This window comes from Phragmites australis, chromosome 15 (assembly GCF_958298935.1).
Source record: "Phragmites australis chromosome 15, lpPhrAust1.1, whole genome shotgun sequence".
NCBI lineage: Eukaryota > Viridiplantae > Streptophyta > Magnoliopsida > Poales > Poaceae > Phragmites > Phragmites australis.
The window spans coordinates 5,877,929-5,904,075 of NC_084935.1; the positions used below are offsets into that span (position 1 = coordinate 5,877,929).

Genomic DNA, 26,147 nt, shown 5'->3' on the forward strand with positions numbered 1-26,147 from the left:
TTCCTGTGGCATGGAAATATGTATTCTCTATGATGCAAGCTGCCCTATGATACTTGTGTAAACTTTTTGGGTGATGTCCCGTGTAATTGCATCCACGTCCATTCTAGACCTCTTCCTCTTCTTGTACATCCCGATGTCTTCAAGAAAGTCATATTTCCAGCCTTAGGAACTTGATACACTTCACACTCGACCTGGGTGCTCCGGGATTCCTAGCGCTGTTGTGAGAACATCATGTTCCCTAACCCCAGTGAAAGAACCTTGGCTGGCCGTGGCTGCCTTTTCTTTGACTTTTTCTGTGACTACCAGGGTTTTGGTACTTCTGAATGTGATTTTCCCACTTTTGGATAGCTCACCCCATGCATGCAAATATGACCACGATCATCCTAGGAATTGGAAGCAAGGATTTTTGCAGCCTTCTCTGGCTAATTTTTGGTCCACTGCCTGCCATTTCGCCCTTTTCCTAGCATACTCGATTGCGCTGGCCCTGTGGTTATGCTTGTTCTTAGCCCGAAGCCGCTTCTTCTCCCCACTCTCCATTTTGAACTGCTCAGATTTCTTCATCTGCACAAAAGCATCTCAATCTTCCCCTTTCAAGTGCTTGTAGTTCTTGAAGGGTGCCACCCTTTTAGCCAAGTACTGATTCACAAGCTTGCTCTTAAAGCTTGGGTGAAGTTTCATGATCGCTTTCATTGCTGCATTGGTCGCGGCTATCGTTTGACGCTCACTCATGTTTTCAGGGTACTCTAAATACTCTTTGTTGACATTATCGAACAAATCCCTCTTTGTTTCGTCACTGAAGTCATCGAACTTAGTCGTTATCGGCACCCTCTCCCGAGCAATGAGCCCGCGACCCTTCAGAATCTATTCAAGGCCTTTTCATCCGTAGGCAGCCTATCAACATCGATACTCGTGATGGTAACCCTGTCCATTGGCCACTGTGTTTGTGTTCTTGGCTTTCGGGCTCGTGCACCACTACCAGCTGTCTATCTTGGAGACTGTGCTTCTGCCATCTAGAGAGAAAACAAGGGGAGTTGACATAAATAAAAAAATATTCCTCCATTCAACAAGTATAAACTGCATTGACTCATATCAATACCTCTTCGGCAAGATTGTATTCTTTGTCACTTGCCCGATGTCTGCTCTCCTGCTCACACGAAACAGGGCTCGGGCTATGATATTAGCTTTCGCTGCTGCCAGAGGAGGAGGACGGGTGCGGGCTTGGGCTCCTATCTGCCCTATTTTGTGCCAGGGCGGCCTCTAATGCTAGTATCCTCTGTGCTTTTGGTTTCTTAGGGGTGACAGTCCTCTTCTATCCCTATAGAAATAAAGTGTAGTATATTATGTTCTCAACAGAGGAAAGAAAATAAATCATGGTTACTACAAACTGCTCATATTACTATAAACTTGCACCTTAAGATGTCATCGCTCAAAAGAGGTGGAGAAAAACACAAACAGATAAGCCAAATCAAGAAGTTGTGGTTTTTGCAATCTTGCTATCCTAAGAATCATTGTGGTTCGGTCATGCCATGGTAATTTAGAGATTAACTATCATAGGTAGCCTAATCAGAGTTCATATATATATAAATAGTGGATGGGAGAAAAGGCAGGCTTCTGATTTCAATGACGATATTGAATACAAAGCAACATGTTCCAAAAAAATGCAAAGCAACAAGTTCTTGAAAGAAAAAGCAAAGTAACAGGCATAAAGAACAGATAAAGCTAAAAATGGATTCAACCAACCAAAACTGGTTGGCACATGGATATGGATAAAAAAAATGATATTAACTCATCATGCCTCCAAATCTCAGCTCAATGAGCATTTGCTTTGCAATTTCACAAATCAGATTGGACAAAATAGTAAGTGAAAAAAATGGAGATCTAAGAGTGGGTTGTGGTTCACTTAAACAAACTAGATCTAAGAGTGGAGAAAATAGCAAATAAAGAAACGCTTCAATTTTCAGTATCATGATGAACCAAGAAAATGATCTCTTCAGCATCTAGAGTTATATTTCTTAGTTGTTATCATGTCGCATCTCTACTTAGTTAATGATAAAAAATAACATTTTAACATGATAAATGCTAAAAAAACACAAAGGAAAATATAGACATGAAATGTATCATTATTACCTCTAAGTCTCTGTGTTCTGTCCTTCACACTACTATAGAGTTGTGACTGCAAAATGAATGGTTGCGTCACAACCTGCAATTGAAGGAAAAATAGGATGTAACTTTGTAAAGAAATGAAACACATTAAACAAAAGAAAACAATGAAAGACGTAGCACACACTGAATAAAAAAATTACAATAGAATTTTATGTAATATAAGTTAAATCTTTGCACTTTATTCATATCTGGTGATAAAACTATGATGTAAATAGTATATGCTATGATCTTGGACTTAGTTGAGCATATATCGGGACTACCAGAATTACTCTTGTTTTAATCGAATAGTAGTTGCGATGGATGTTTTTAGATAAGTGTTAGCACTCGGCATGTCAAATGACGGGTGTGTGCTAGCTCTTGTCTTTATAAACAATCAGCACTATCAATTTAGCCGAGTGTGATTTGGATGGTTCTGACAAGGCGCTTGGCTGCTGCTTCCTCATCTCCCAATTACCGCCGCTTCCATGAGTTCATCCCCCTCCTCGACTCTGTCCTCACCCGTGTAGGCTGTATCATCCCGACGAGCCCCCCTCCTCTTCCTCCTCCCCATCGGCACCGTCCTCTCCTATGGCCTCCATGCGTGCCCACATGAATCACTGCGCCCCGATGCCGCCCCACCTCTCCCCCACCTATCAAGCCCGTGCCTGTCTACCGCTGTGAACCACGTGCATGCCAAGTGCCCAGGTTCTGCCCTTCGCCCCAGAAGTCCACAACCACTAGTCTTCTCATAGATCGGTGAGGCAGGTGGACCCATCGATCGCGATGGGATGGGATGAAAGAGGGTGTGAGGAGGAAGATGGAGTGGGGATTAGCGATGAATTGTCAGGTTCCAGACCTTGGGTCTTGCGTTCCCGCCGGGGCCAAGGGTGATTTTCCACCTGGTATGAATTTCAAGGCTGGGTCGGGTTTGATGTTTCTGGTTTCAAGTCGGGTGCATTCTCGCTCCACCCGATTCCAACCCGACTCATTGCCATCCTCACTTGTGAGAGAACAGATGCTTGGGTGTGGGTTGGGAGCTAGGACTCTAAGTTGGGAGGAGGAGAGGATGAGAAGTCCATGCGACTCCTATTGGGGCCATGGCATCGATCAATCTCCAGCCTATGCTGCTGCGACAGGGTGGCATGGGCCTTTTTTCGTTTCTTTAGAGGCGTCGACAGCTTGGCATATATTGTGAGGGATTGGACTTGTGATGCACTGAGTCCAAAAGCTAAACTTTTTTGGACCGCAACAGTTCTGTTTCCTGTGCTTGTTCTGGGTTCTTTGAGGATCCCGAGCCACCGTCATTCCTAGTTTTGCTCGCTGTTTGCAAGCTTTGGCATCAACTTGATTATAGCCTGAGAACAGCTTGTAGCTCGGTGGTTGGGAGTGAATGAGCTCGCCCCACCCACCCAGGTTTCATCCATGGAATCAATTAGGTGTCTCACCCAGGATTTATTTCTTAAAAATAAATCTCTAGTCTTATACACGTGGAGCTACAATGGGACTGTGACTTTGTCGAACTTCTTAGGGACACGTGGTATCTAAAAAAATATCATTTAAAAGGGCTGGGCTATCCAACAAGCATGCATTCATTTGCCCATAAACAAACGACTTGCCGTCCATTACATAAAACCATGTGAATTGCATGTTATTTGAATCTAGATCCAATGACCCATGTATATCCATTCAAATATATTATGATAGAAACAGTAGCCACCACACATTATTCATGCCCTCTCCCAGGCCCCTCACTCCCACCCTCCCCACCCCACACGTCATTACCTTACTTTACTGCTCGCCGAACTAGACCTTCAACGCCGACGAGCCCCACAGTGAGACCCCTGTACCACCACCAACGTGTGTGCACCCATCTTTCTCACTTCCAATGAGCTCTCTCCCCTTACCCTCACACACACCGCCACCCTCCTGCCTCGTCTCTGGCAGGTACCGCATTGTCGCCTACCACCTCCTAACCTCTACCTGAGTCCTAGACCAAACCTTCAACCCTAACCGTAACCCCAGGCCATGACGAGGTTGCCAGCTACCGTGCTACCAGCTACCACCTCCTAACCTCTACCTGAGTCCTAGGCCAAACCTTCAACCCTAACCTTAACCCTGGACCATGATGAGGTTGCCAGAGTTTGCTATGGTAGGAGAAGACGGTGGCGAAGAAATCCGTGTGTTGCACCATGCAGTTTTTTATAGCAGTTTTAAAACTTTAATCTTTAATAGCTTCCAATTTATTTAGTTTAAAAATATAAAAATCATACGTGTAAATTTATCTTGAAAAATATTTTCATAATATTATATTTTTTATTAGATATTATAAATATATTCTAATAACAAATAATGATCAAAATTACACATTAAAAAACTATAAAAATCAAAATAAGTATTTATAACCGGAGAGATTACTAGCCACGACTATATATAAAAAAGTCATAAGTCCCAACAGGCAGATAAACTATTATATTATTTTGCACGCCCTGAAACATTTCATGCCGCCTCTGGACTGCAGTCCACGGCGTTGCATGATCCGCCTAGCGGCGTCCTCCGGCCTCTACCTGATCTGACGAAAACGCAACCTAGTGCTTGACCATTCCTTGCATTTTATTTCAGTTAGAATTTCAGCACCCGGCAGCTTGGTACGTGACGGCGTCACTTAAAAAAGTTTATCTTAAAAGCATAACACTTTTTTTAATAGTCTTTATTGATGGTAGGATCGTGCAAGGTCGAAGACTGGAACTCTGACCGACTCGGTTCCTCCCAAGACTTAGCCAGCGGGCTGTGAGCCCGTTCGCAGAAAGCATAACACTCTCACACAAGAACTGACGATTTCCTGCTTGCAATTAAGAAATCCAATCCAGGTGGCAAGCGGCTTAAGGCTAAGCAGCCTTTCAAGTGGGAGATAGATTAATACGTACGTGGCGTTGGGCTGAGCCACCGTGACGCAAAAGCAATGCTGCTTCATCTTTTCACAGCTCTGGCCCTTGTGCTGTTGCCTGCTGACCGCAGCGTCGCGGCCATCGGCGGCGGTGGCGGCGACGGCCAGTTCGTCTACAACGGCTTCGAGGGCGCGAACCTGTCCCTCGACGGCGCGGCCACGGTGACGCCGAACGGCCTCCTGATGCTGACCAACGGCAGCCTCCAGATGAAGGGCCACGCGTTCCACCCGTCTCCGCTGCCGTTCCGGGACGCCGCGCGGTCCTTCTCGGCCACCTTCGTGTTCGCCATCTACGGGCCGTACGCTGACCTGAGCAGCCACGGCCTGGCGTTTTTCGTCTGCCCGGACAAGGAACTGCTATCCACCGCACTACCTGGCCAGTTCTTGGGCCTCCTCAACGACACCGACAACGGCAACCGGAGCGCCCGCATCTTCGCCGTGGAGTTTGACACGCTCTTCAACGCCGAGTTCCACGACATCAACAGCAACCACGTTGGCGTAGACGTCAACTGCCTGGATTCGCGCGTTGCTGCGGACGCCGGGTACTACGACGACGGCACCGGGCAGTTCCGGAACCTGAGCCTCATTAGCCGGAAGGCCATGCAAGTTTGGGTGGACTACGACGGCAGGGCCATGCAGATCACGGTGACCATGGCCCCTTCTGGAAGTCACTTGTGGACGAATGCCAACTGAGCAAGATCAGCAAAACAATCGGGTCGTGCTCGTGGATTGGGTAGCTGAGCATTGGCGGAGGGGTTTGATCATTGATGTAGCGGACACGATGATTCCAAATGGGTTTAATCCTGATGCAATAACTCTAGCACTAAAGCTAGGGCTGTTGTGATCGCACCCGTTACCCAACGCAAGGCCAACCATGCGGCAAGTCATACAGTACCTGGACGGCGATACGCCCCTTCCCGACTTTTCACAGACGTACCTCAGTTTCACAATGCTGGAGCGGATGTATAGCAGGGAGTTCAACCAAAATGTGATGCCATGCATGTCATCGGCAAGCATGAGTGCCATTTCTGATCTTTCAGGAGGAAGGTGATAGGGTGCTTGCGATAACGAGTGTAATTTTTCTTACCTAGGCTATTGGTATTTGTTAGGGGAGAAATAGAAGGATCTTCCAAAACGCCAGGCTCCAATCAAGTCGGGTTTCCGTGTTAGCAAGGAAAGAGGTCGTCGCGAAAATAGAAGCTCTGAGCTCCCTCCTTAATTTTTAGGTGTTATGGCCTTTTTGTTCGATTGTAATCACACACTCCCTCTCTCTCTCTCTCTCTTCTGTTTTTGCTTTTTGGTGGGTTGTCAAACTCTATTATCCTTTTTACGAATGTCAGAGCCCTTGCCCCTTCTCGAAAAAAAAGGTTATCTTCGGGGTGGGGGGGGGGGGCTTATTTATGTTTTAGTGCTTACTGAATTCAGTCTCTGATATATAATGTTCAGTCCAACTATCGTACCGATATATTATATGCCTTAGAAGTTAGATAAAAAACAGCAGTTACAAAAACAAACAGTACTGAATGTCTAGATCAAGGTCTAGAGTGTCAGTAGTCTAATCATAGTTAATCACAAGATTATTAACATGCACCTGTTAAATTTATTTCCAATATAAAGCAGTGGATTATTAATGTCTTCTCCATGGATCGAGCTCAGTAATTCGGGTGATTCTAAATCGGTCATCTAGCCGATCCTTCTTACTGTTGCTATGGTTTCTTTGCTTTGACAGCGAAGCATAGCCCTAGGAGTCTGAAAGGCAACAAAAACACACTGATAGTGAAATGAATACTGCACCGAGCCTCCAACCAGGAAACGAAGAGTAGAAGTAGAAGAACATAGACGAGCCCAGAAGTCCATGGATTCCTAGGTAAAGTCAAAAGGACAGTAGGTGTATGAGTGCAACAAGTAAAACAGGCTCTTGATAGTCTCTAGTTCTCTACCTCTATGATATTTCTATTTGGTTGTTTGAATGTGAGCTTGAAGAAGCTGTAGATGTTTTCAGCGTAACTGAAGACTCATTTCTCGAATACGCAGGAGAGATGCGCATCTTGATTTAGAAGAATGAAATGTAAAGTCTTACACAGCGACTCGGAGGAGGTCTAGTTACTTAGCACTCTAGGAAACCGGTTTTACATATACGCTAATACATGAACAAGTATCCACGTTTGAACAGAACGGAACCCCCAGCCTCCAGGTTACATGACGGACCCCCAACGACACAACTGGTCGAGAAGGATAAGCATGTGCCTCACACACCATTGTTCGGCGTCCACCCAAATGTGTGCCACTAAGGACTCAGTGGAAATGTGCCGGCTATTGAAGACAATGTCATTCCTTGACAGCCAGATGTGCCAACATGTTAGGAGGAAGAGAGAGTCCGTGTCTTTGCGAAGATCCGCGGTCACACGCTGACGAAGGTCATACCACCAGTCAAGAAGAGTTGCTTCCTCCATCGGAGCGTGGATACCCAAGACGAGCCACCATACTTCACGAGCAAACGAGCAGTGCACAAATAGATGATCGGTTGTTTTCGGGCGCTGTGAACGATGGTTGCACGAGTCGTCCGGCTGAAGTCCTTGGCCTTTCCTTCGAGTTGTGGTCCAAAGGCAACCATGGAGCCCAAACCAAGCAAAGAACCGCACCTTCCCTGGCGCTCACGATCTCCAGACCAATTGAGCTCCGTGTAACCAAATGGACCCTTGGAACATGACTTCATAGGCTGATTTTGCTGAGTACTACCCAAATGAATTCCATCTCCAACAAGCACAATCAGGCTCATCGCCCAGGGCGACGGTGCTCAACTGCAACCAGAGTCAAAGGAATTGAGTGATTGCAGCAATGGAAAGTGGCCCCGAGACGTCTCGAACCCAATTGCGGTTGTGCAAGGCATCTTTCACCGTTCTTGTCTTGAGACGTGGTCGTGTGACACTAGTGATGAGATCCGGCACCGACGAGCGAAATGAGCTGCCCTGAAACCAAGCATCGGTCCAGAAAAGCATTGATTCCCCATTGCCAACTTGAAACTTGGTAGACGCGTCGAAGAGGGAAATAACCTCGCGCTCGTGAGCGAGAGAGAGAGGCTTGACCATGGCCTAGAGGGATCGGTACGCTGCCACCAAAGCCACCTAAGTCACAGGGCAATGCTGGCGACAAGCAAGTCTTGAATATCGAGGCCACCAAACTGCAGTGGCTGACACACTCTCTCCCAAGCAAGAGCACAGTAACCACCAGAGGTTTCCTTGTCTCCAGCCCAAAGAAATGCCTTTCGAAGCTTGTTGACTTGTTTGATAATCCACAGTGGGACTACAATGGACATCATCGTGTGCAATGGAGTGGAGGACAATACCGCCTTCACCAAAACAGCGCGGCCTGGTTTAGAGATCAGCTTTGCCTGCCACGTTGGAAGCTTAGCAACCACCCGATCAACAGGAGGCTGCAGGTGTTGTTTACGCAACTGGCCGGTCGTGAGAGGCACCCCGAGATACTAAATACGAAAGGAAGATAGCCCACAAGGAAGATTATAACTAATTACGTTGAGGTCCTCATTGGAGCAGCAAATGGGAACTATCGTGCACTTGTTTAAGTTTATATGGAGGCTAGAGACTTCACCGAAGAAGTGTAAAATTTCCTTGTGGGCTCGGGTATCTTGTGTAATTGGGGAGATGAAGAGCACCACGTCATTGGCGTATAGCAAGCATCGATGCTGAATGGAGTTATGACTCGAGGGCTGAATGACTTGTGCCTCACAGGCTTTGGTGAGCAAGCGATTGAGGATGTCTATCACCAACACAAACAAGAACGGGGAAAGGGAGTCCCCCTGCCGCAGCCCTTTCGCATGAAAGATATATGGTCCCAGGAATGAATTAAGGAGAATCCGAGTATGTGAGTAGCCTAGCGAGGCTTCAATCCATGAGCACCAATGAGGGCCGAAACCCCAGCCCTTCATAACCTCCAACAGGAAGGGCCAACTGACGGTATCAAAAGCCTTAGATATATCCAACTAAAATAGAAACTTTGGCCTCTTAGATTTCTTAAGCAACCTCGTCGTTGAGTGGACCAATTTGAAGTTGTCGCGAATTGAATGGTCGGCGATGAACGTGCTCTAGCTGCTAGTGATTAAGGAACTCAGCCTAGGTGCGAGGCGAAGAGACAAAGCTTTGGAGATTAGCTTACTGATGTTGTGTATTAGGCTTATGGGTCAATAGTCAGCAGCTGTGGTTGCCCCTTCCTTCTTCGGTAAAAGAGTGATCAATGCTGAGTTGAGCCTATTGAAGCCTCGGCGGTCACCAGTGCCGAAGGCACAAATGGAGAGTGTTACAACATCCTTGATGACAGGCCATGCGGCGCAATAAAACTCTGCGGTGAAGCCATCGGGGCCTGGAGCCTTGTTGAGAGGCAGGCTCTTGACAGCCCCAAAAATTTCAGCCTCGCAGAAGGGAGAATCGAGGAGCTGGAGGTCGATGGGCGAGATGTCGAGACCCACCAGGTCCAAGGAGTGAGCCTTGGATGAGAAGTCACCCAAGATTGCTTTGAAGTGATCGAACAGCACCTGCTCCATAGCGGGATGTGTGGAGACCGGCCCGTCCGGTGTGAGAAGAGAGGTGATTGCGTTCTTGCATGCTCGGAAATTGGCAAAGAAATGAAAAAGTGTGGAATTGGCGTTGCCATCTCGGAGTTAAGCCACACCTGATCGACTACGAGTGATTGTGAGCTCTAGGGAAGCAAGGCCAAGGCCAAGGCAGATAAATTTGAGATGTTTACGTAGCGCTGCCTCAGCAGTAGTGAGGCTCCGTCCATCCTACGCGGCGTCAAGCCAAGTGATGAGCTCCCGAGCCATGAGCAACTGATCTTTGATATTTCCCACAGACTTGCAACTCCAACGAGGACCTGAGAGCAGAAGAACGGCATTGAGATGAGATGACGCGCACCACGCGGACTTGGCGAAAGCCGGAGCTTAGGCCGGCTCTGGAGCGCCGCGGCGAGGCCGTGGCGGAGGGTCGTGGACCTCTTCACAGAGGCCGCGCGATTACAGCGGATGCAGATTGCAGAGCACAAGTCGAAGATCGACATGGAAAGCAAGGAGATGCTTGTGCGGGAATTGAGATTTTATAAACGAGGCCCATCGAATGCAGGCCGAGCTCAAGGCGAAGCGGTGGCGCAGATGCCAGGATGCGGGGTCCTGCGGGCATCAGGTCGCCGGTGCGGTACGCTGCTGCGTGTACAGACTACCGAGGGTCATCCCAAAGCAACGACACGAAGGATTAGCGTGTGAACTGAACATGCTTGAATTAATTAATGCATCGATCGTTGTCCCTTGATCAGGTGATCCCATCCATGTCAACAAGCCTGTGCAGTTTCTAGGAGAGGGCTACTATGGGTGTGTCTCACGGTGGTGCTGAGTTATATGGCTATGGGTGTCTCACGGTGGAGCTTAGTTATATGGTTTATTAGAATCATCTATTTACATTAAAATTTATATTAAAAGATAGGTAAGAAAATTAATATATGGATAAAAGAATTAACAGATAAATAAGTATCGGATAATATCATAAGAGAGATGGACAGCCGAGATAATCCGTATGTCCACACCCTATTATGGAGTTGCCTTTCCTGGGAGAAGAGCTTTCCATCCCCTAAAGTTCCATTTGTCTAATCAACGGGTGATGCTGTTTGCGGAGATGGTACCTCTAAGTATGTTACAAACACTGTAAAAAAATCTCATTGTTTACAACTATGCTAGCAATGTAGCTCACGTAATAGTATAATTAGTCTGACTACAATATTTTATCAGATAATCTTTGATTAAAAATTAGCCTCTTTAGTTTTTTACAAAGTTAATGTCATTTAGTTACAAAACGTATAAAATTAGAAAAAGAAATAAAAATAATGTTAGTAGAAAATGTTCCAAACTTTTATCCGAATCGTATACACGTATTGGTTCGATTTGTATATGTTTTGATCAATTGTCAAAATCATGGGTGAGGTGTAGGCAGCTTAACCAAAATCAAAATAGGTTTGTCTTGCCTGCTACCTACTTGATGTGACGAACTTGAGCTACACAGTGCTTCTTAATTAATATATTATTTTAGTAAGAATTTTAAAAAAAGTTATTATTTTTTATTATAAATTTTAGCCATTGATTAATTGTATTATATATATATATTCTTTATTTAGGTATTTGATTTTTATAATAATTTGATTTTTTATAAGATTATTTGATATAGATCCTTATTTTTTCTATTTTAACCCTAATTTTAATTATTATTTATTTTATTTTATTTAGACTCTTTATTTAAATTTTGCTTCCGTATGGAAATCAAATTGTATTTTTTATAATTTTTAATTCTGAATTTAGGTATTTATTAATGGTATTTGATATAGACTTTTTGGTTTCTGAATTTAGCTATATATTAATTATATTTGATATGGGCTCTTTGATTTAATCTAGATCGTTAGATATTCATAATAACGAGTGGTTTAGATTTTTTTTTCTTTTTTCTGATTAATGTGATAATTTTATGATCTTAACAACAAATATGGTAGCTTATTTTTAAAAAAAGTAATAATATAATAGATATCAAGGCTTACCCAACGTGGGCCTCGGTCGAGGGCTCCAGGCTGCCCATGGACAAGCCAATTCAAGGCCTTTGCATGCGCCAAAAAAAATTGTACTTTGCCGTTTTGGAACAAAGGAATCGGTTCCTACTGTTCTTAACTTCTTACAGATTTTATGCGAGAAAATACATTGAATATCAATTATAGGATCCTAGTGTGGGATGCAATCACATGGAAAGTTCTTATCTGTGTGTTCTTTTTTTTCTTCCCAGGTAAGCCTAAGTAACTGCAAGCAATGACGCGCTTAGAGCATGTACAAGTGCGCATAGCGTAGTGGGAGTGCTCCATGGGAGAGCCCGTCCGATTCCACACCTACCCTGCCCTCCAATGAAGGACGTGCATTTGGTGCCGCACTTGTAAAAGAAAAAAGAAAAAAAATCAGGATTTTAAGTTATAGTAGCACATGTGTTTAGATGGAGAATAAGGTATTTTTTAAACACCGCTGCTTATACAAGTTATAATAAAATAATTAATTATATTAAAATATCATAGTCTTTGTTTATATTAAAAATTACAATTTATATATATATATACTTCAACATTTTTTTTCTCTAAGTATCTAGCCATAAACATTTAACATAGTTGATGCCTTTAGCCACCTTCCTCGAGCACCAAATGGATGACAAACCACTCTGTTCCGGCACTTCGCTCTCGACTTCACTTCACACCAATAAAAACAAGACAATGTGCTTGAACTCAAGTCCAGTAAGGACAAAATCAGCAGGTCGTCCACTGCCCGCTTCTTCTTCTTCATAAACTACTCCCGCCGCTGAAGCTGCACCTAGAGGAACGCGACGAACGCGTCAAATCAGCTCGATCTCTGTTTCGACCAGTACAAATGGATCCTGAAGAAGATCTCTCGAATTGATTACGCCACAAAGCTCCGTCGCGCAAGTTAAACGGCGAGCGTAAACTCCAAGGCCAGCATCGCATATGAAACGCAACCAAAGCCGAAGATTTTATACAGGTTCTTGGACAGAAGAGGTGCGGTGTGAGAAGCAGGCGAACGCTAGCGCCGAAAACAACGGATAGAGCCACTTGGAGTTCAGCAGCGAACGCTATGCAGTTCGCACAATTATCTCCATAGCCGAAGGCACCACTTATTTATAGCAAAGAACCTTGACGTCGAAGAGCGCACCAATCAGAAGCTGTAGCGCATGAGAGCAGCTCAATCCAAAGCACGAAGCGTCCCTTGTCCTTCAGCTGCTGTTCTTGCTGGGCTCGACGCTGTTCTCATGCGCGGACACGTCGTTCCCCGTCAATGTCTGGCCCTTGCCGGCGTCCATGTCGTGGGCGGAGCCTGTCGCCGTCGTTCCACATCGTCGTTTCGTCCGACAACCCGTACCTCGTCTCGGCCGCGGAGCGCTACGCCAAGCTGCTGTTCACGGAGATCCGGCCCATCGTCCGGCCGGCGGTCAACGTCACCACGGGGAGCGCGCTGGGGAAGCTCACCCTGGCCGTGTCCGACCTCGCCGCCCCGCTCCAGCACGGCGTGGACGAGTCCTACACGCTGGAAGTTCTCCCCACGGGCACCGCGGCAACCGTCACGGCGGCCACCGCGTGGGGCGCCATGCGCGGGCTGGAGACGTTCTCGCAGCTGGCGTGGAGCGGCGGCCGGGACCTGCTGCTGGTGGCTGCCGGCGTGCGCGTTGAGGACCGGCCGCTGTACCCCCACCGGCGGGCTGATGCTCGACACCGGGAGGACCTACTTCCCCGCGGCCGACATCCTGTGGACCATCGACGCCATGGCGGCCAACGAGATGAACGTGTTCCACTGGCACATCAGGGACTCGCAGTCGTTCCCCGTCGAGCTGCCGTCCAAGCCGCAGCTCGCGGAGAAGGGCGCCTACGGCGAGGACATGCGGTACACCGTCGAGGACGTCAAGCGCGTCGTCGAGTTCGCCATGAGCCGCGGCGTCCGCGGTCCGCGTCGTGCCGGAGATAGACTCGCCAGGTAGGCGCAGTTTCCTCTGCTTCGATTTTGCTTCTGCTTCCAAATGTGTAACCAACACGACCCAGTTTCTCGTACTTGATTCTGGTCATTAGAAACACAGCCCAATTAGTTAACGTTTCATCGTTTCAGGCCACACGGCGTCGTGGGCCGGCGCGTACCCGGAGGCCGTGTCGTGCGCGGGCAAGTTCTGGCTGCCCGGGGCTGTCTGGAACAAGCGTCTGGCAGCGGAGCCGGGCGCCGGCCAACTCAACCCGCTGGCGCCCAAGACGTACCAGGTCATCGCCAACGTCGTCAACGATCTGACCTCCCTCTTCCCGGATGGCTTCTACCACGCGGGTGCCGACGAGATCACCTGGAGTGCTGGCAGACGGACCCCACGATCCAGGCGGACCTGGAGCGCGGCGGCACGCTCAGCCAGCTCCTGGAGCGCTACGTCAGCGCGGTCCACCGGCTCGTCGTGTCCAAGAACCGGACCGCCGTGTACTGGGAGGACGCGCTGCTGGACGCGGCCGTGAACGTGAGCGCGTCGGCGATCCCACCGGCCACGACCATCCTGCAGACGTGGAACAACGGGCCCAACAACACCAAGCTCATCGTGCAGACCGGGTACCGCGCCATCGTCTCCTCGGCGTCCTTCTACTACCTCGACTGCGGGCACGGCGACTTCGTGGCAACAACAGCATCTACGACGACCCAAACAGCGACTTCGACACCAGCGGCGGGTCCTGGTGCGGCCCCTTCAAGACGTGGCAGCGCGTGTACGACTACGACATCGCGCACGGGCTCACCGCGGACGAGGCCAAGCTGGTGATCGGCGGCGAGGTGGCGCTGTGGACGGAGCAGGTCGACACGACGGTCCTGGACGGCCGGGTCTGGCCTCGGGCGTCGGCGACGGTGGAGGCGCTGTGGTCGGGGAACCGCGACGCGTCCGGCAGGAAGCGGTACGCCGAAGATCGGCTCATCGACTTGCAGCACCGCACGGTGGGCAACAGATATGAATCCGCTAACGTCGCGCGTCGCCACTAATATATAAAATCACGTTCAAGTGATTTCTGGTGTGGATGAAAATCTCGTCGTAAATGAATTTCTGTTCCTTTCAACGCTCTAACGATTTTATTTTATAGTTACCGTCACAAAAGGATTCCTATAGTTATTCTCTTCAGGATAAAATTCTCTCTCATTTCTTTTCACAATTTTTCTCGAAGAAAATTTGTTAAAGATAAAAAAAATAAACAAGTAAGAGAATCGAAAAGAAAACAAAAATAAAAAAATATAATTAAAAATGATCTAAGATGATCTAAGATCATCGTGACATAATACCGCACACGCGCAACGCGGTCCAGTAAGCACCCGGCAGCGAGCAGTGCATTGCACAACACATCATACGTGTCAAATCAAACAAACATGCCAAAGTGTTAGTGCCGATTACACAAGTCCTTTCGTTCGATAGAGGACACTGTTTATTCGTTCTTTTGTTTGTTTATTTAACTGAACTGGACGCCATGTAATCTGGTTTAATGGAGTTTGTGTACCTTGAAAGCCGGCTTTATGTGTGGGCCCATTCGGCGAGTAGCCATTTCCATTGCTTGTAGCCTTGTACTGGTGCTCGATCTGATTAGATAACTGGAGTGTTGATGTGACGTTTGAATTGTCTGTGCTCCAAGGACTGAGTGTCAATTGATTATTTGAGGAATGTCTGTGTCCATTATCTCTCCTCCCTGTGGAAAATTATTCATTATCACTTGGTTGGCTCATCGCTTAACTTGGAGGACGGAGCTTTCCCTCGGTGTGAGTGCGACAGACACAAGATGCTTCTCACATTTTTAGCATGAGATACCAAGACGTGGACAGATCGACAGGAGGGGTTCCATTAAAAGAGAAGTAAATTTTACTTAGATTTGATCTTATAAAAAAAAACTCTTCTCTTATCTACGCTACACCACTCATATGAGAGGGGTCTTTTTAGTTCTACGAAATCAGATCTAAGTAGAATTTACTTCTTTTCAAAGACGGACAAACTACCTCACCGCAGAGGCAACCAAATTTGCTCGGATAAATTTGCTCACTGGGTACGCTATTTTGCCATGTGATTTTCCTCGGGTCTCTTCGTAGACAATCTGAATAAGATCATCCACCCTAACACGGTAATCAAATTTGTAGGGTTGAGATTGGTGATTAAAATGGTGAATAGACGTCTCAATAATTTTTTTTAAACTGCTAGTCTTCTCCTATTTAATCATTCAACACATCTCAAAACCTCAACGAAAGAAAAAAAACACTAGAGGGGCTATTTAAGAAGGGAAGCTCTAAGACAATATAACTCCACGGATGGTATGTGAGTTATAGGTATCATTCAAAACCATTACATGTGTCTTTAGACAGAAAAATTTGCAACTTTGACTCAACACGAACTACCTAGAGAAAAACCCTAAGTTGATAGAATAGAGGCAAGAAATTTTAATACCCACTTATACACATATATGTGTGAATTTTATGTCTCTAACGACAAAGAATATAACCTCAACAAGGTGAAAACATTCAGCTCAATCAGAAAAACGAAAATCAACTCAAAAACTGAAAAGAATTGCACCAACCAAAAATAGAAGACTAAAATGAGATGAACATGAGCAAATACGAGAAAATAAACTTCATTAAGCATAAATGTCAGCTCTACTTTAGACAGATTACATAATATTTTTCTCTCACAAAAGCTCTAACCTATTACAAAGGCTAAGCATATCTTTTTCTCTCCTCCAAAATCTATCACAAGGCTCTCAAATAGCTGACTCAAGCTTTCTCTGCAACCCTACCCCTCTATTTATATGCTATAGAGATATCTTAGTCCTTAACCTTCCTTGTTCCTAAAGTACTCATTGTGTAACATCCTGAGTTTGAGCATGTTTATTTAGTTACAAATTTAGCTTCAAATTAAAACTTTTTAGGGATTGTTAAGCTAACTAAGGTTAAGAAGATAAGATTGTGGATGTATATATACATTCATGTATATTAGATGTGCTAGGTTGAATAAGTGTTCCAAATAGCACTAGAGTCAAATTCAAAGTAATCTCTACATTAGGATGGTTCATATGCTTCGGTTGAGATTCTTATGGCTCTTTGTGTGGTGGTTTGAATTGGAAAGTATCTCAATTTCAAAACTTACTCTTAAATTCGGTTCAGCTCAAATCCAATCCGAATTCAAATTCTTGGATTCAAATCATCTCCAAAAAGTCTCGAGATCCAAAGATAAGAATTCTAAATGAAGTTGATCTAAATTCAAAATCAAATCCAAATTCAAATACCTCAATTTGAATTTAAATTTTATCCTTATCCCAATTAATTCTTTTTCCTCTTCTCGGGTCGAATCCATTTTCTTCTCTCTTTCGACCCAGCTCTTTCTCTTCTTCCTCCTGAGCGTAGCCCAGCTAGGCGGCCCGCCCAGCCGTCCCTTTTCTTCCTCCCGCGCCCGGCCCGCAGCAACGCCAAGTGGCCCAGCTCGCTCGCCCACCCCGCACGCCGCTCAGCCGTCCGCGAACCACGCATCGTCAATCCAAGCGTCGCACCTTTCTCCTTTCTCTTCCCTCCAGCGCTCGCTAGTCGCCGGCCACCGTCTCCCCTCTCCGGGAAATATCCCCCGCGCGCCTGACCTGCCTCCGCTTCTCCGCTCTCTCTCTCTCTTCTCTTGCGCGCGCTCCTCTCTCCTCCCATGCCCTGCACACGTGACTTCCGCAATCCCGCCCTTGCTTGGCCGGCGCAGACGGCCCATACCCCGGAGAAAAGGTGGGCGAGCGAAGGCAGTCCTCTCCGTCCATCAAACGACCGTGACACCTTCACTACTTAGTTTCATCTCAACGCTAGCTCCGCAATGATGCAAGGTGCACTTCACCCATCCATGGTTTTGAGGCCAAACCGTGAAACCGACTCGCACGCTTCTCAAAGCATAACTTACAGTTGCTTGCTTTTACCTCAAGCAAGCATCCTGATATCGACATGTGTGCTCTATTTTGCGATCTTGACCACCACCAAATCTCTCCAGCTCCTGATTCCTCAGGCCGACTTGTCACTTGCACCGCCATCTCATTCGCTTAACTTTATCAACACACCGTATTCATCCTTCATTTCAAGCTTTGTTTGACTTCCATGTGCATAGCTAGGATCACCCTCGACTCCACTCGACCTCCTCAATCGGCTGGCACCAAGCATTCCGCTTGGCCCGATCATCCTACCGTTGACCGTCAAGTTGCATCCATCATCTACACATCATGAGACAAGCAGACATATATCTCCAAAATACCATGTAAACTTATCACAAGTTAGTTCAAATCAAATCCCTATTGAAAAAGACAGTCCAAAAAAAACATGAACACCGAATATTCCAGTGTGTACAACCTCTAAACACCAGATCATCCAGTGAATACAATAATTCCTTCTCTGGAAACCTTTTGTAAAACCCTCCGGTGAGTACAAGTTCTATCACTGGATCATCCGGTGAGTACAACTGTATCAGACCCTATTTTGCAACATCTATGTTAAATAGCCTGGTGAAGCCTCCAGTACTCACACAGCTCATCATCGAACTGTTTGGTGTCCATCTTCTCTCTAGCATGAAAAACAGACTTCTATAAAAAAAATTGTTCGGACACCGTACCATCCAGTGCAGCATTCAAATTTTGCCGCCAAAGAAATAATATTTCGGCGTGCACTGTCTCTGATCACCGGACTATCCGGTGCAACATTCAAACTTTGCCACCAAAGAAATAATACTCGGGTATGCATTGACTTTGATCACCGGACTATCCCGTGTGTACAGTTACCTACACACCGGACCATCTGGTGAGTACAAATTTTTTGAACTCATAGATATAAATATAAACTCTATTTCTTTTTCACTTTAGGTCCGACATGATTATATTTACAATATATAGACATACTCAAATAATTTCAAATCATCAAACCAAATTCTACAAATTTATCGATCACTTATCACGTATAAACTAAAACACATTTCAACTTGTTTTTTTTTTAAATTAGAGCAAATATTTCCCATCTGGGAGGACCATTTTGCTTGGAGCCTTGTTTTTCTTAATGAAAGCTTGGAGCCTCGGTGATTGGTCGTAAGAATACAAATGGTATGGCATTGTTACTTAAGTAGGAAGTTTGAAAGTGAGGATTTTACGAGGCATCGAAATGTGCTGTTTGTCGTCAAAGAATCTTGAAATCAACACACGTAAATGAGAATTTAGACCTCAAAAGTTGAAATTTATAAGCCTCCAGTTTTACTAGCAGTGGATAAGCCATAACCTCTATTTCTTGAGCTTAATTGAAGCTTCCTTGAATCACAAAGGGAAGAGGGTGTAGATGAAGGAGCATGACTGCATGAGCATTGCAGTTAAATCAACACTGCTACACTTGTATGCAGAAACTGGAGCAGAATGAGCAGTATTCCACCACTCCTTTGATATTAATACGAAGATACATACCGTATGTGTACTCCATTGGTAGCTAACCAAGGCACGAACTCTTTAAACTCGAACAAGTCCAGAGCCACAAGATTCCCAGCACATAGGACGGATCTGTTTGGCTGTTGATGTTCTTTTTTAATAAGGAAATGGTTTATTATTCCGGTATCTTCCCAATGCATATATATAACCATTTATTATTATATAGTTTTAGCTGTAAATTACAAATAAAATGCCAATAAATAGCAAATGTAAATAATATACCGAACGTATACATAGTTGATGGAAAGCAAACTTCAGTACAGAGTCTCCTAGTAGACATGATCCTGGGCAATGGCACCTTTACTGGAAAGCAAACTTCAGTACAGAGTCTCCATTGTTTGTAGCCTTGTACTGGTGCTAGTGAGTGTCAATCGTTTATTTGAGGAATAATTGTGTGCGTTATCTCTCCTCCCTGTGGAAAATGATGCATTATCACTTTATTGGCTCGTTGCTTCTGACAGACACAAGATGCTTTTCTCGAGACGTGGACAGTTCGATAGGAGGGGATCCATTCCAAGGGCGGGCAAACTGCCTCGCCGCCGAGGCAACCGAATTTGCTGGCAGCTGCAAGGCTCACCGTCCTAGCAGTGATTTTAGGATTTCGACAGTCGCTAACCAACACTATCTTTAGGGTTTTTAAATATTATTTTTTACAGAAATTTTAAAATATTATATAAAATCCAAAATTATAAAAATAATACGTAGCCGCTGGACGGTCTAGTGATTTTCGCTAGATGAAATAGCGAAAATAGTAATTTTTGCATTTTGATTACACAAAAGTTAATTTTCACACACTGTTCCGTGGAAATTATTTTTTTAATAATTTTGTGGTATTGTAGTGCAAAAAATATTGAAAAAAGATTCGCAAAACCAATGTGCGCAATTAGTTTTTCATTTCTTTTATGCCTGTAATTTTATTTTTGTATTTTTCGATGTAAGTTGTTATTTTGTTGTGGTGCACTATCTTTTTTTTTAACCTGATCCAACGGATGCAGGTTTTGTATCTGCTTATATAAGCAAACTCAATGGTCAGTATCATAAAATAATGTTCAAGCGAATAACCAATCACAATGTCAACTCTTGCATCCGCTCATACGGTCTCAGATTCAGCCAACCAAGTAGAAATTCAGTTCAACTTATCTAAACAAGTACAATCAACCAAACACACTTCTTTTTAACAAATATGACTATACTCAGCCTACTTACCATCAACTTGCTTATACGATACAGTAAAGGTGGTCAACTGGGCCTGATAGGCTGGCCCGTCCCGGGCACGCCGAAGCACATCCTGGCTAGTCTTTCGGGTTGTACCGTGCCGGCCTACGTGTCAGAGGTTTGACCCACGACACAGCTAGTGAAGCACCGTGTGAAAGGATCGAATAGCCTAAGAGGGGGGGGGGTGAATTGGGATATTATAATTTTTCAATAATTAACTACCGCTTGACCAAATAAAACTTAAAAGAAACGCAAGTAAGGAATTTTAACTAGCACAAGATAGCTAACCAAGCAAGAATTAACTAAGAAAGACGATTCCTAAGAAGAACTTGCAGTAATAACAAAGCTCAAAATAAGATGCAAGAAAGTAAAGAGTTGGAGAAGACAACACTGATTTTTTTCCGAGGTTTCGAGAAGTTGGCACTTCCCCCTAGTCCTCGTTGGAGCATCCACCAAGGATGTTGCTCCCCCTTGAGTCACCAAGGCTCAAGTGCTCCCTCTTAATTACCCCTTCTCCATCTTCGGATTTGCGGGTATCAAACCAAGTACATCCTCTTTTTCTGGGGCTCCCACAATTCCTCCAAGAGCTCACCGAGAAATCCTCCGATCACCAAGACCGTCTAGGTGTTGCCAACCACCAAGAGTAACAAGCCTCAAGCTTCACTTGACAAAGACCAAGTCTAGACAACAGCTAGATGCACACTTGTTACTCTTCAAGCACTCAAAGAAGTCCTTAATCCTCAACTAAGAACTTAGAATGGACACAAGTGCTCTCTCTCTTGCTTCTAAATGACACACCAAGTGTATGAGCTGCTACAGGGTCGCAAGAGCACAAGAGAGGTCCAAATGGGTGGGTATTTATAGGCTATAGATCGAAAATTAGCCGTTGCCTAACAACCCAGAATTTTTCTTAACGCCGGAAGGTCCGGTGTGAATAACACGCTTCACACCGGAATATCCAATGCTAATACTTCTGACAAAATAGCCGTTAACTGTTCCATTAGCCGTTAAAACTCCGGTGGTTAATCCTGGCCTACAGCGGATCATCCGGTGCATTAAAATGGGCCAGATGATAGTTTACAACCTCTCTGTAAAAATTCATCCGGTGATCATCTTTGCTACGCCGGACTATCCGGTGTATAGAAATTGTTCTGGACTTCAAGGCTTTCTATTTATCCGGTGATTTCACCTATCGAACGCCGGACTATCCGGCGTGGTCTTCAACAATTTTTCAAGTCAGAACTCTTAGGAATTTACTCCGGCGAACTTACTCTGACATCAGAGGATCATCCGGTGAACTGAAATTTTGCTGATTTTATCTATTTCAGAGCAATTTTGAGTTCTACCTTCGAGATTCGGAACCAATGATTTTCTGAGGTTAATCCTAGTAATGGAAAGTCACAAGTGTGCATCGATTATGTCTAGACTCTCCTAAGTCAAGCTACAACTCTTAGCCCCTCTTTATAGTACGGTCAAAAGACTAAGATTAAAAAGAACCTATACTACTCTAAGTGTCCTTCATCTCCTTGTGACATTTAGATCTAGAAGATCCTTATCCTTCACGTTCCGGTCCTTTGATTATCACATAACTCTTTTAATGGGCAAGAGTGTAAAGTCACCATTGACAATTAAGTTTTTCTTTGTTCCTTAAAAGCTGAAATGTTAGTCACAATGATATGGTTGTCATTAATCACCGAAACCCTTACATTTTTCTTAGGGGCCTAGATGCTACACCGTGTCAGGCCAACCCGAGCCCGGTGGGCACGATGGGGCGACAACTGGGCTAGGTGATGGGGCAGCGGTGAGGAGGCGATGGGGCAGTGGTGAGGAGGTGATGGGGCAGGGCGACCGTGGAGTGGTGGCAGGATGGGTGTAGCGAGAATGGCCCTTTTAGGTTATGATTATGATTTTTGTGATTAATGATAATATAGTCAATGAGACTAACATGTTTTACAAGAATATATATTAGTAGGTCTCATAGATACAATATATTAAGAAGCCACCATAGTCAAGACAATATTTGGTTGAATTGGAAAAGTCTCAGGAAAAATAACTAAACCGGAAGGTCCGACACAGAGGAGTTATGAACGTTGGGGTGTTTTCTTACCGGGTGTTTTTACACGCGGGATGATCCGACGATGTGAAAATATAAACGTCAGAGTATTTCTGAGTTGAAGCTCAAGGATGATACACGCTAGAAGGTCCGAGGATCTGTAGTGTGCATGTCAAGGCAATTGTTGCATAGAATATTGCAATAGTGGGAAGACCGAAGGACTACACGCCGGAAGGTCCGGTGATGAAATGTGCACGTCGGAGTATACGCTGAAGCTTTTGTTGTAGAGAAGATATCAAAGTCTGGTTTGGTGTAGTTTAACATGTTGGATGGTTCGACGATGAAGCAAAGCAATGCTGGAGTATTTTGCACTGAGTAAGGCGCGAGATGGTGTAGCGAAAATAGCCCTATTAGGCCATGATTGTAACTTTTGTGATTAATGACAACACGTTCAATGAGACTAACATATTTGTCAAGAATATATACAAGCAGGTCTCATAGATGTAATACATAAAGAAGCCACTAGAGCCGGGATAAAGTTTGATTGAATTAGAGAAGTCATACGGAAAATGACTACAACAGATAGTCTGGTGATGCCACAATTGTACATACCAGAGCATTTTCCAGAAGGATAGAAAACTGAGCAGAAATGATATTGTACTCATCGAAAGGTCCGATGATCATAATCAGTGTACACCGAAACATTTAACAAAAGCTCTGCAACTATCAAAGACTGAAGATCAATACACTGAAAGGTCTGGTGATGAAAAGACAATGCACACTGGAGTGTTTATTATAACTTAGAGAAGATGAAGCTATCTACACCGGATGTTACGATGATCAATGTTGTGTGCACCGGAGGCTCACACCGGAGCATTTAACAGAGTGTGTGAAAAAATCCTAAGAAGATGAAGGTCCGGTGATCAGAAGATCAATACACTGGACAGTTGAACAATGAAGAAGTTAGCTCAATCAGGCTCAAGTATACACACCGGATAGTTCAGTGATAGAGATAAAGTATACACCGGACAATTCAGTATTCAGAAGTGGTTCTGAGTGGGTTCTAATGGCTAGTTTATGAGATTATATACACCGGATAGTCCGGTGCTTGTACTATGTTGTCATTGGATCATTCGACGACGACAGTAAAGTTGAGCCGTTGCAGCAACGGCTAGTTGATGAGTTTGAGGCTATAAATACCCACCCACTCGGCCATTTAAAGGTGCTGGAGTCCAGAGAAACCTATATACACTTGAGAAGACATCCAAACCATCAAAGTTCTAAAAGTGTTCATCAAGGCAATTAGTACACCATTAGAGAGTGATTAGTGCTTATAAGCCTAGAGAGAAGTGTTGTTAGGTGTTGCAACCTAGAGAGTTAATCAATAAATGATCCAACCGTGTACTGAGAGGTACGCCCGCGCTTTGGAATCTTCGTGACTCGCTAGTAACTTGTTGACCCTCCGACTCGGTATGGAGTGACGGCAAGAAGATTGTACCGGGACGCGGATGCTCTTATCTTTGTGACTAAAGCTCTGAAGTGAAGATGACGCACAAGTGAACGGAAGATATGTTAGTGGTGAGACCTCACCTTAATGGCTTGGTCGCTCATCGTGGTTGAGACTTTGTCTTAGTGACTTGATAGCTCAAGAGCCATGACAGAAAGAGACTTGGCGACCTGGAATATATCCTTTGTGGAGCTCGAACGCGGTCTAGGGGTGGCTTGTGTGCCATCGATACTACGGGATAAAATTCCCTATATCGAGTTTATCTTTCTACCTTATTTACGTTTCCGCATTTACATACTTGCAATTTATCTTGCTAGAGTAGGTTACAATCCTCTTAAGCAATAGAGTAGATACACTAAATAAACTTAGAGCACATTTAGATCAAAATTGAAATAGGTTTATCTTGTGAAGGTTTTGGAGCCATTAGTTTTTAAGTGTTCTAATTCACCTCTCCTCGTAGGACGTCACCATTCTTCACATATGGCTCAGTTGAACACACTGAAAGGTCATACGATGGAGCTAGTGAACACGCCAGAAGTTCCGGCATTCACAATGAGTTTGAGTGGGTTTCCAACGGCTAGTTCGTGGATGATATATACGTCGGATAGTCCGATGAGTACAATCTATTTACACTGGATCATCCAGCATTTACAGAAAATTTGAGACATTAGGGTAACAGCTAGTCCATGGGGTTGAAGCTATAAATACCCCTATAGTCAGTCATTTGAAGGTGCTGGATTCCAGAGAAACTCATATACACCTGAGAAGACATCCAAACCATCAAAGTGCTAAAAGTGATCATCCAATATAATCAAGCATGGGATTATAGAGTGATTAGTGCTTATAGGCCTAGAGAAAAGTGTTGCTAGGTGTTGCAACCTAGAGAGTGGATCAAGGAGTGATCCAACCTTGTACCGAGAGGTACGCCAGTGCCTTGGAGTCTTGGTGACTCACTGGCACCTTGAGCCTTGATGGTTCAAGCTTGTTGACCCTCCAGCTTGATGTGGAGCAGCGACAAAAGCATGTACGGGGACACGAAGACCTTTGTCTTGGTGGCTAAAACTCTGTAGCAAAGATAACGTATAAGTGACCGGAAGAGAGGTTAGTGGTGAGACTTCGTCTTGGTGGTTTGGTTACTCATCGTGCTTGAGGACTTATCTTGGTGGCTTGATAGCTCAAGAGTCGTGATCGGAAGAGTCTTGACGACTGTGAGCATATCTTTTATGAAACTCTAACATGGACTAGGGTGGCTTGTATGCCACTGATATCACGAGATAAAAATCTTTTGTGTCGAGTTTGCTCTCTCTGCTTTATTTATGTTTCAGCATTTACATACTTGTAATTTATTTTCCTAAAGTAGGTTGCAAAATTTTTTGATCGGTAGAGTGGACACACTAGATAAACCTAGAGCATATTTAGATAGAAATTAATATAAGTTTATCTTGTCAAGTATTTGGAGCCATTAGTTTTTAAGTGTCATAATTCACCCCCTTCTTAGGATGTCACCGTTCCTCACATTTCGACTACATTAATTTCTCCAATTGAAAAATTCTAATGACTTGTTATTTGCAAGCTAAATGTTTAGATATTTGGAGAGTCACCAAAGAAGGGTGATGCCATATGTCATCAACAAGGAGAGACAATTAGATGAATTGACAAAGAGTATCTTTTTATCATCTTATGTGTTGATACATTTAATCATATTTATTCTCTAACCAATGTATATGATATTTGGAATAGTCTTATTGAAATGCATGAAGATATAAAGGATGTGCGCAATAAAAAATATAATAAGCTAGTTACTAAGCTCAATGGCATTAAACAACTACCTCATGAAAGTGTTAATGACATATACTCATGTTTGAATATTCTTATCAATGAGATCAATGAGCTAGATTTGATATAAATTGAAGACGATCAAGTGGTGAGAAAAATACTTCAAACTATTCTTCTAAAGTACAAGTTGACAGTCTCAATCATATAGTCTCAATAAAAAAGATGACTCTAAGCCAAACAATCGACAAGATTACCGCACATGAGATGACCATGAATAGGGGGGTGGAAGCTTCTTCCTCATACGATGCTAAGAAGCTTGTTCTCACAAGCAAGAAAGCTCAATCCCAACACATAAAGGCAAAGATGAGGAGACAAGAGCAAGAGTCAAGTTCAAGCGAAAATGATGGTGATCAAGACGAAGAGAGCAATGAACAGGATAATGA

The 26,147-nt window shown here is 44.5% G+C and overlaps 1 protein-coding gene and 1 pseudogene across 1 annotated transcript; both read left to right on the plus strand.

Moving 5' to 3' along the window:
- The first annotated feature begins 5,101 nt into the window (after positions 1-5,101).
- On the plus strand, positions 5,102-5,779 carry LOC133893061 (L-type lectin-domain containing receptor kinase SIT2-like). Its single transcript, XM_062334031.1, has one exon. It carries the CDS (start codon positions 5,102-5,104, stop codon positions 5,777-5,779), a length of 678 nt encoding a protein of 225 aa, XP_062190015.1.
- Positions 5,780-12,862: 7,083 nt separating this feature from the next.
- Positions 12,863-14,757, plus strand: LOC133891975 (beta-hexosaminidase 2-like; annotated as a pseudogene).
- The last annotated feature ends 11,390 nt before the right edge of the window (positions 14,758-26,147 follow it).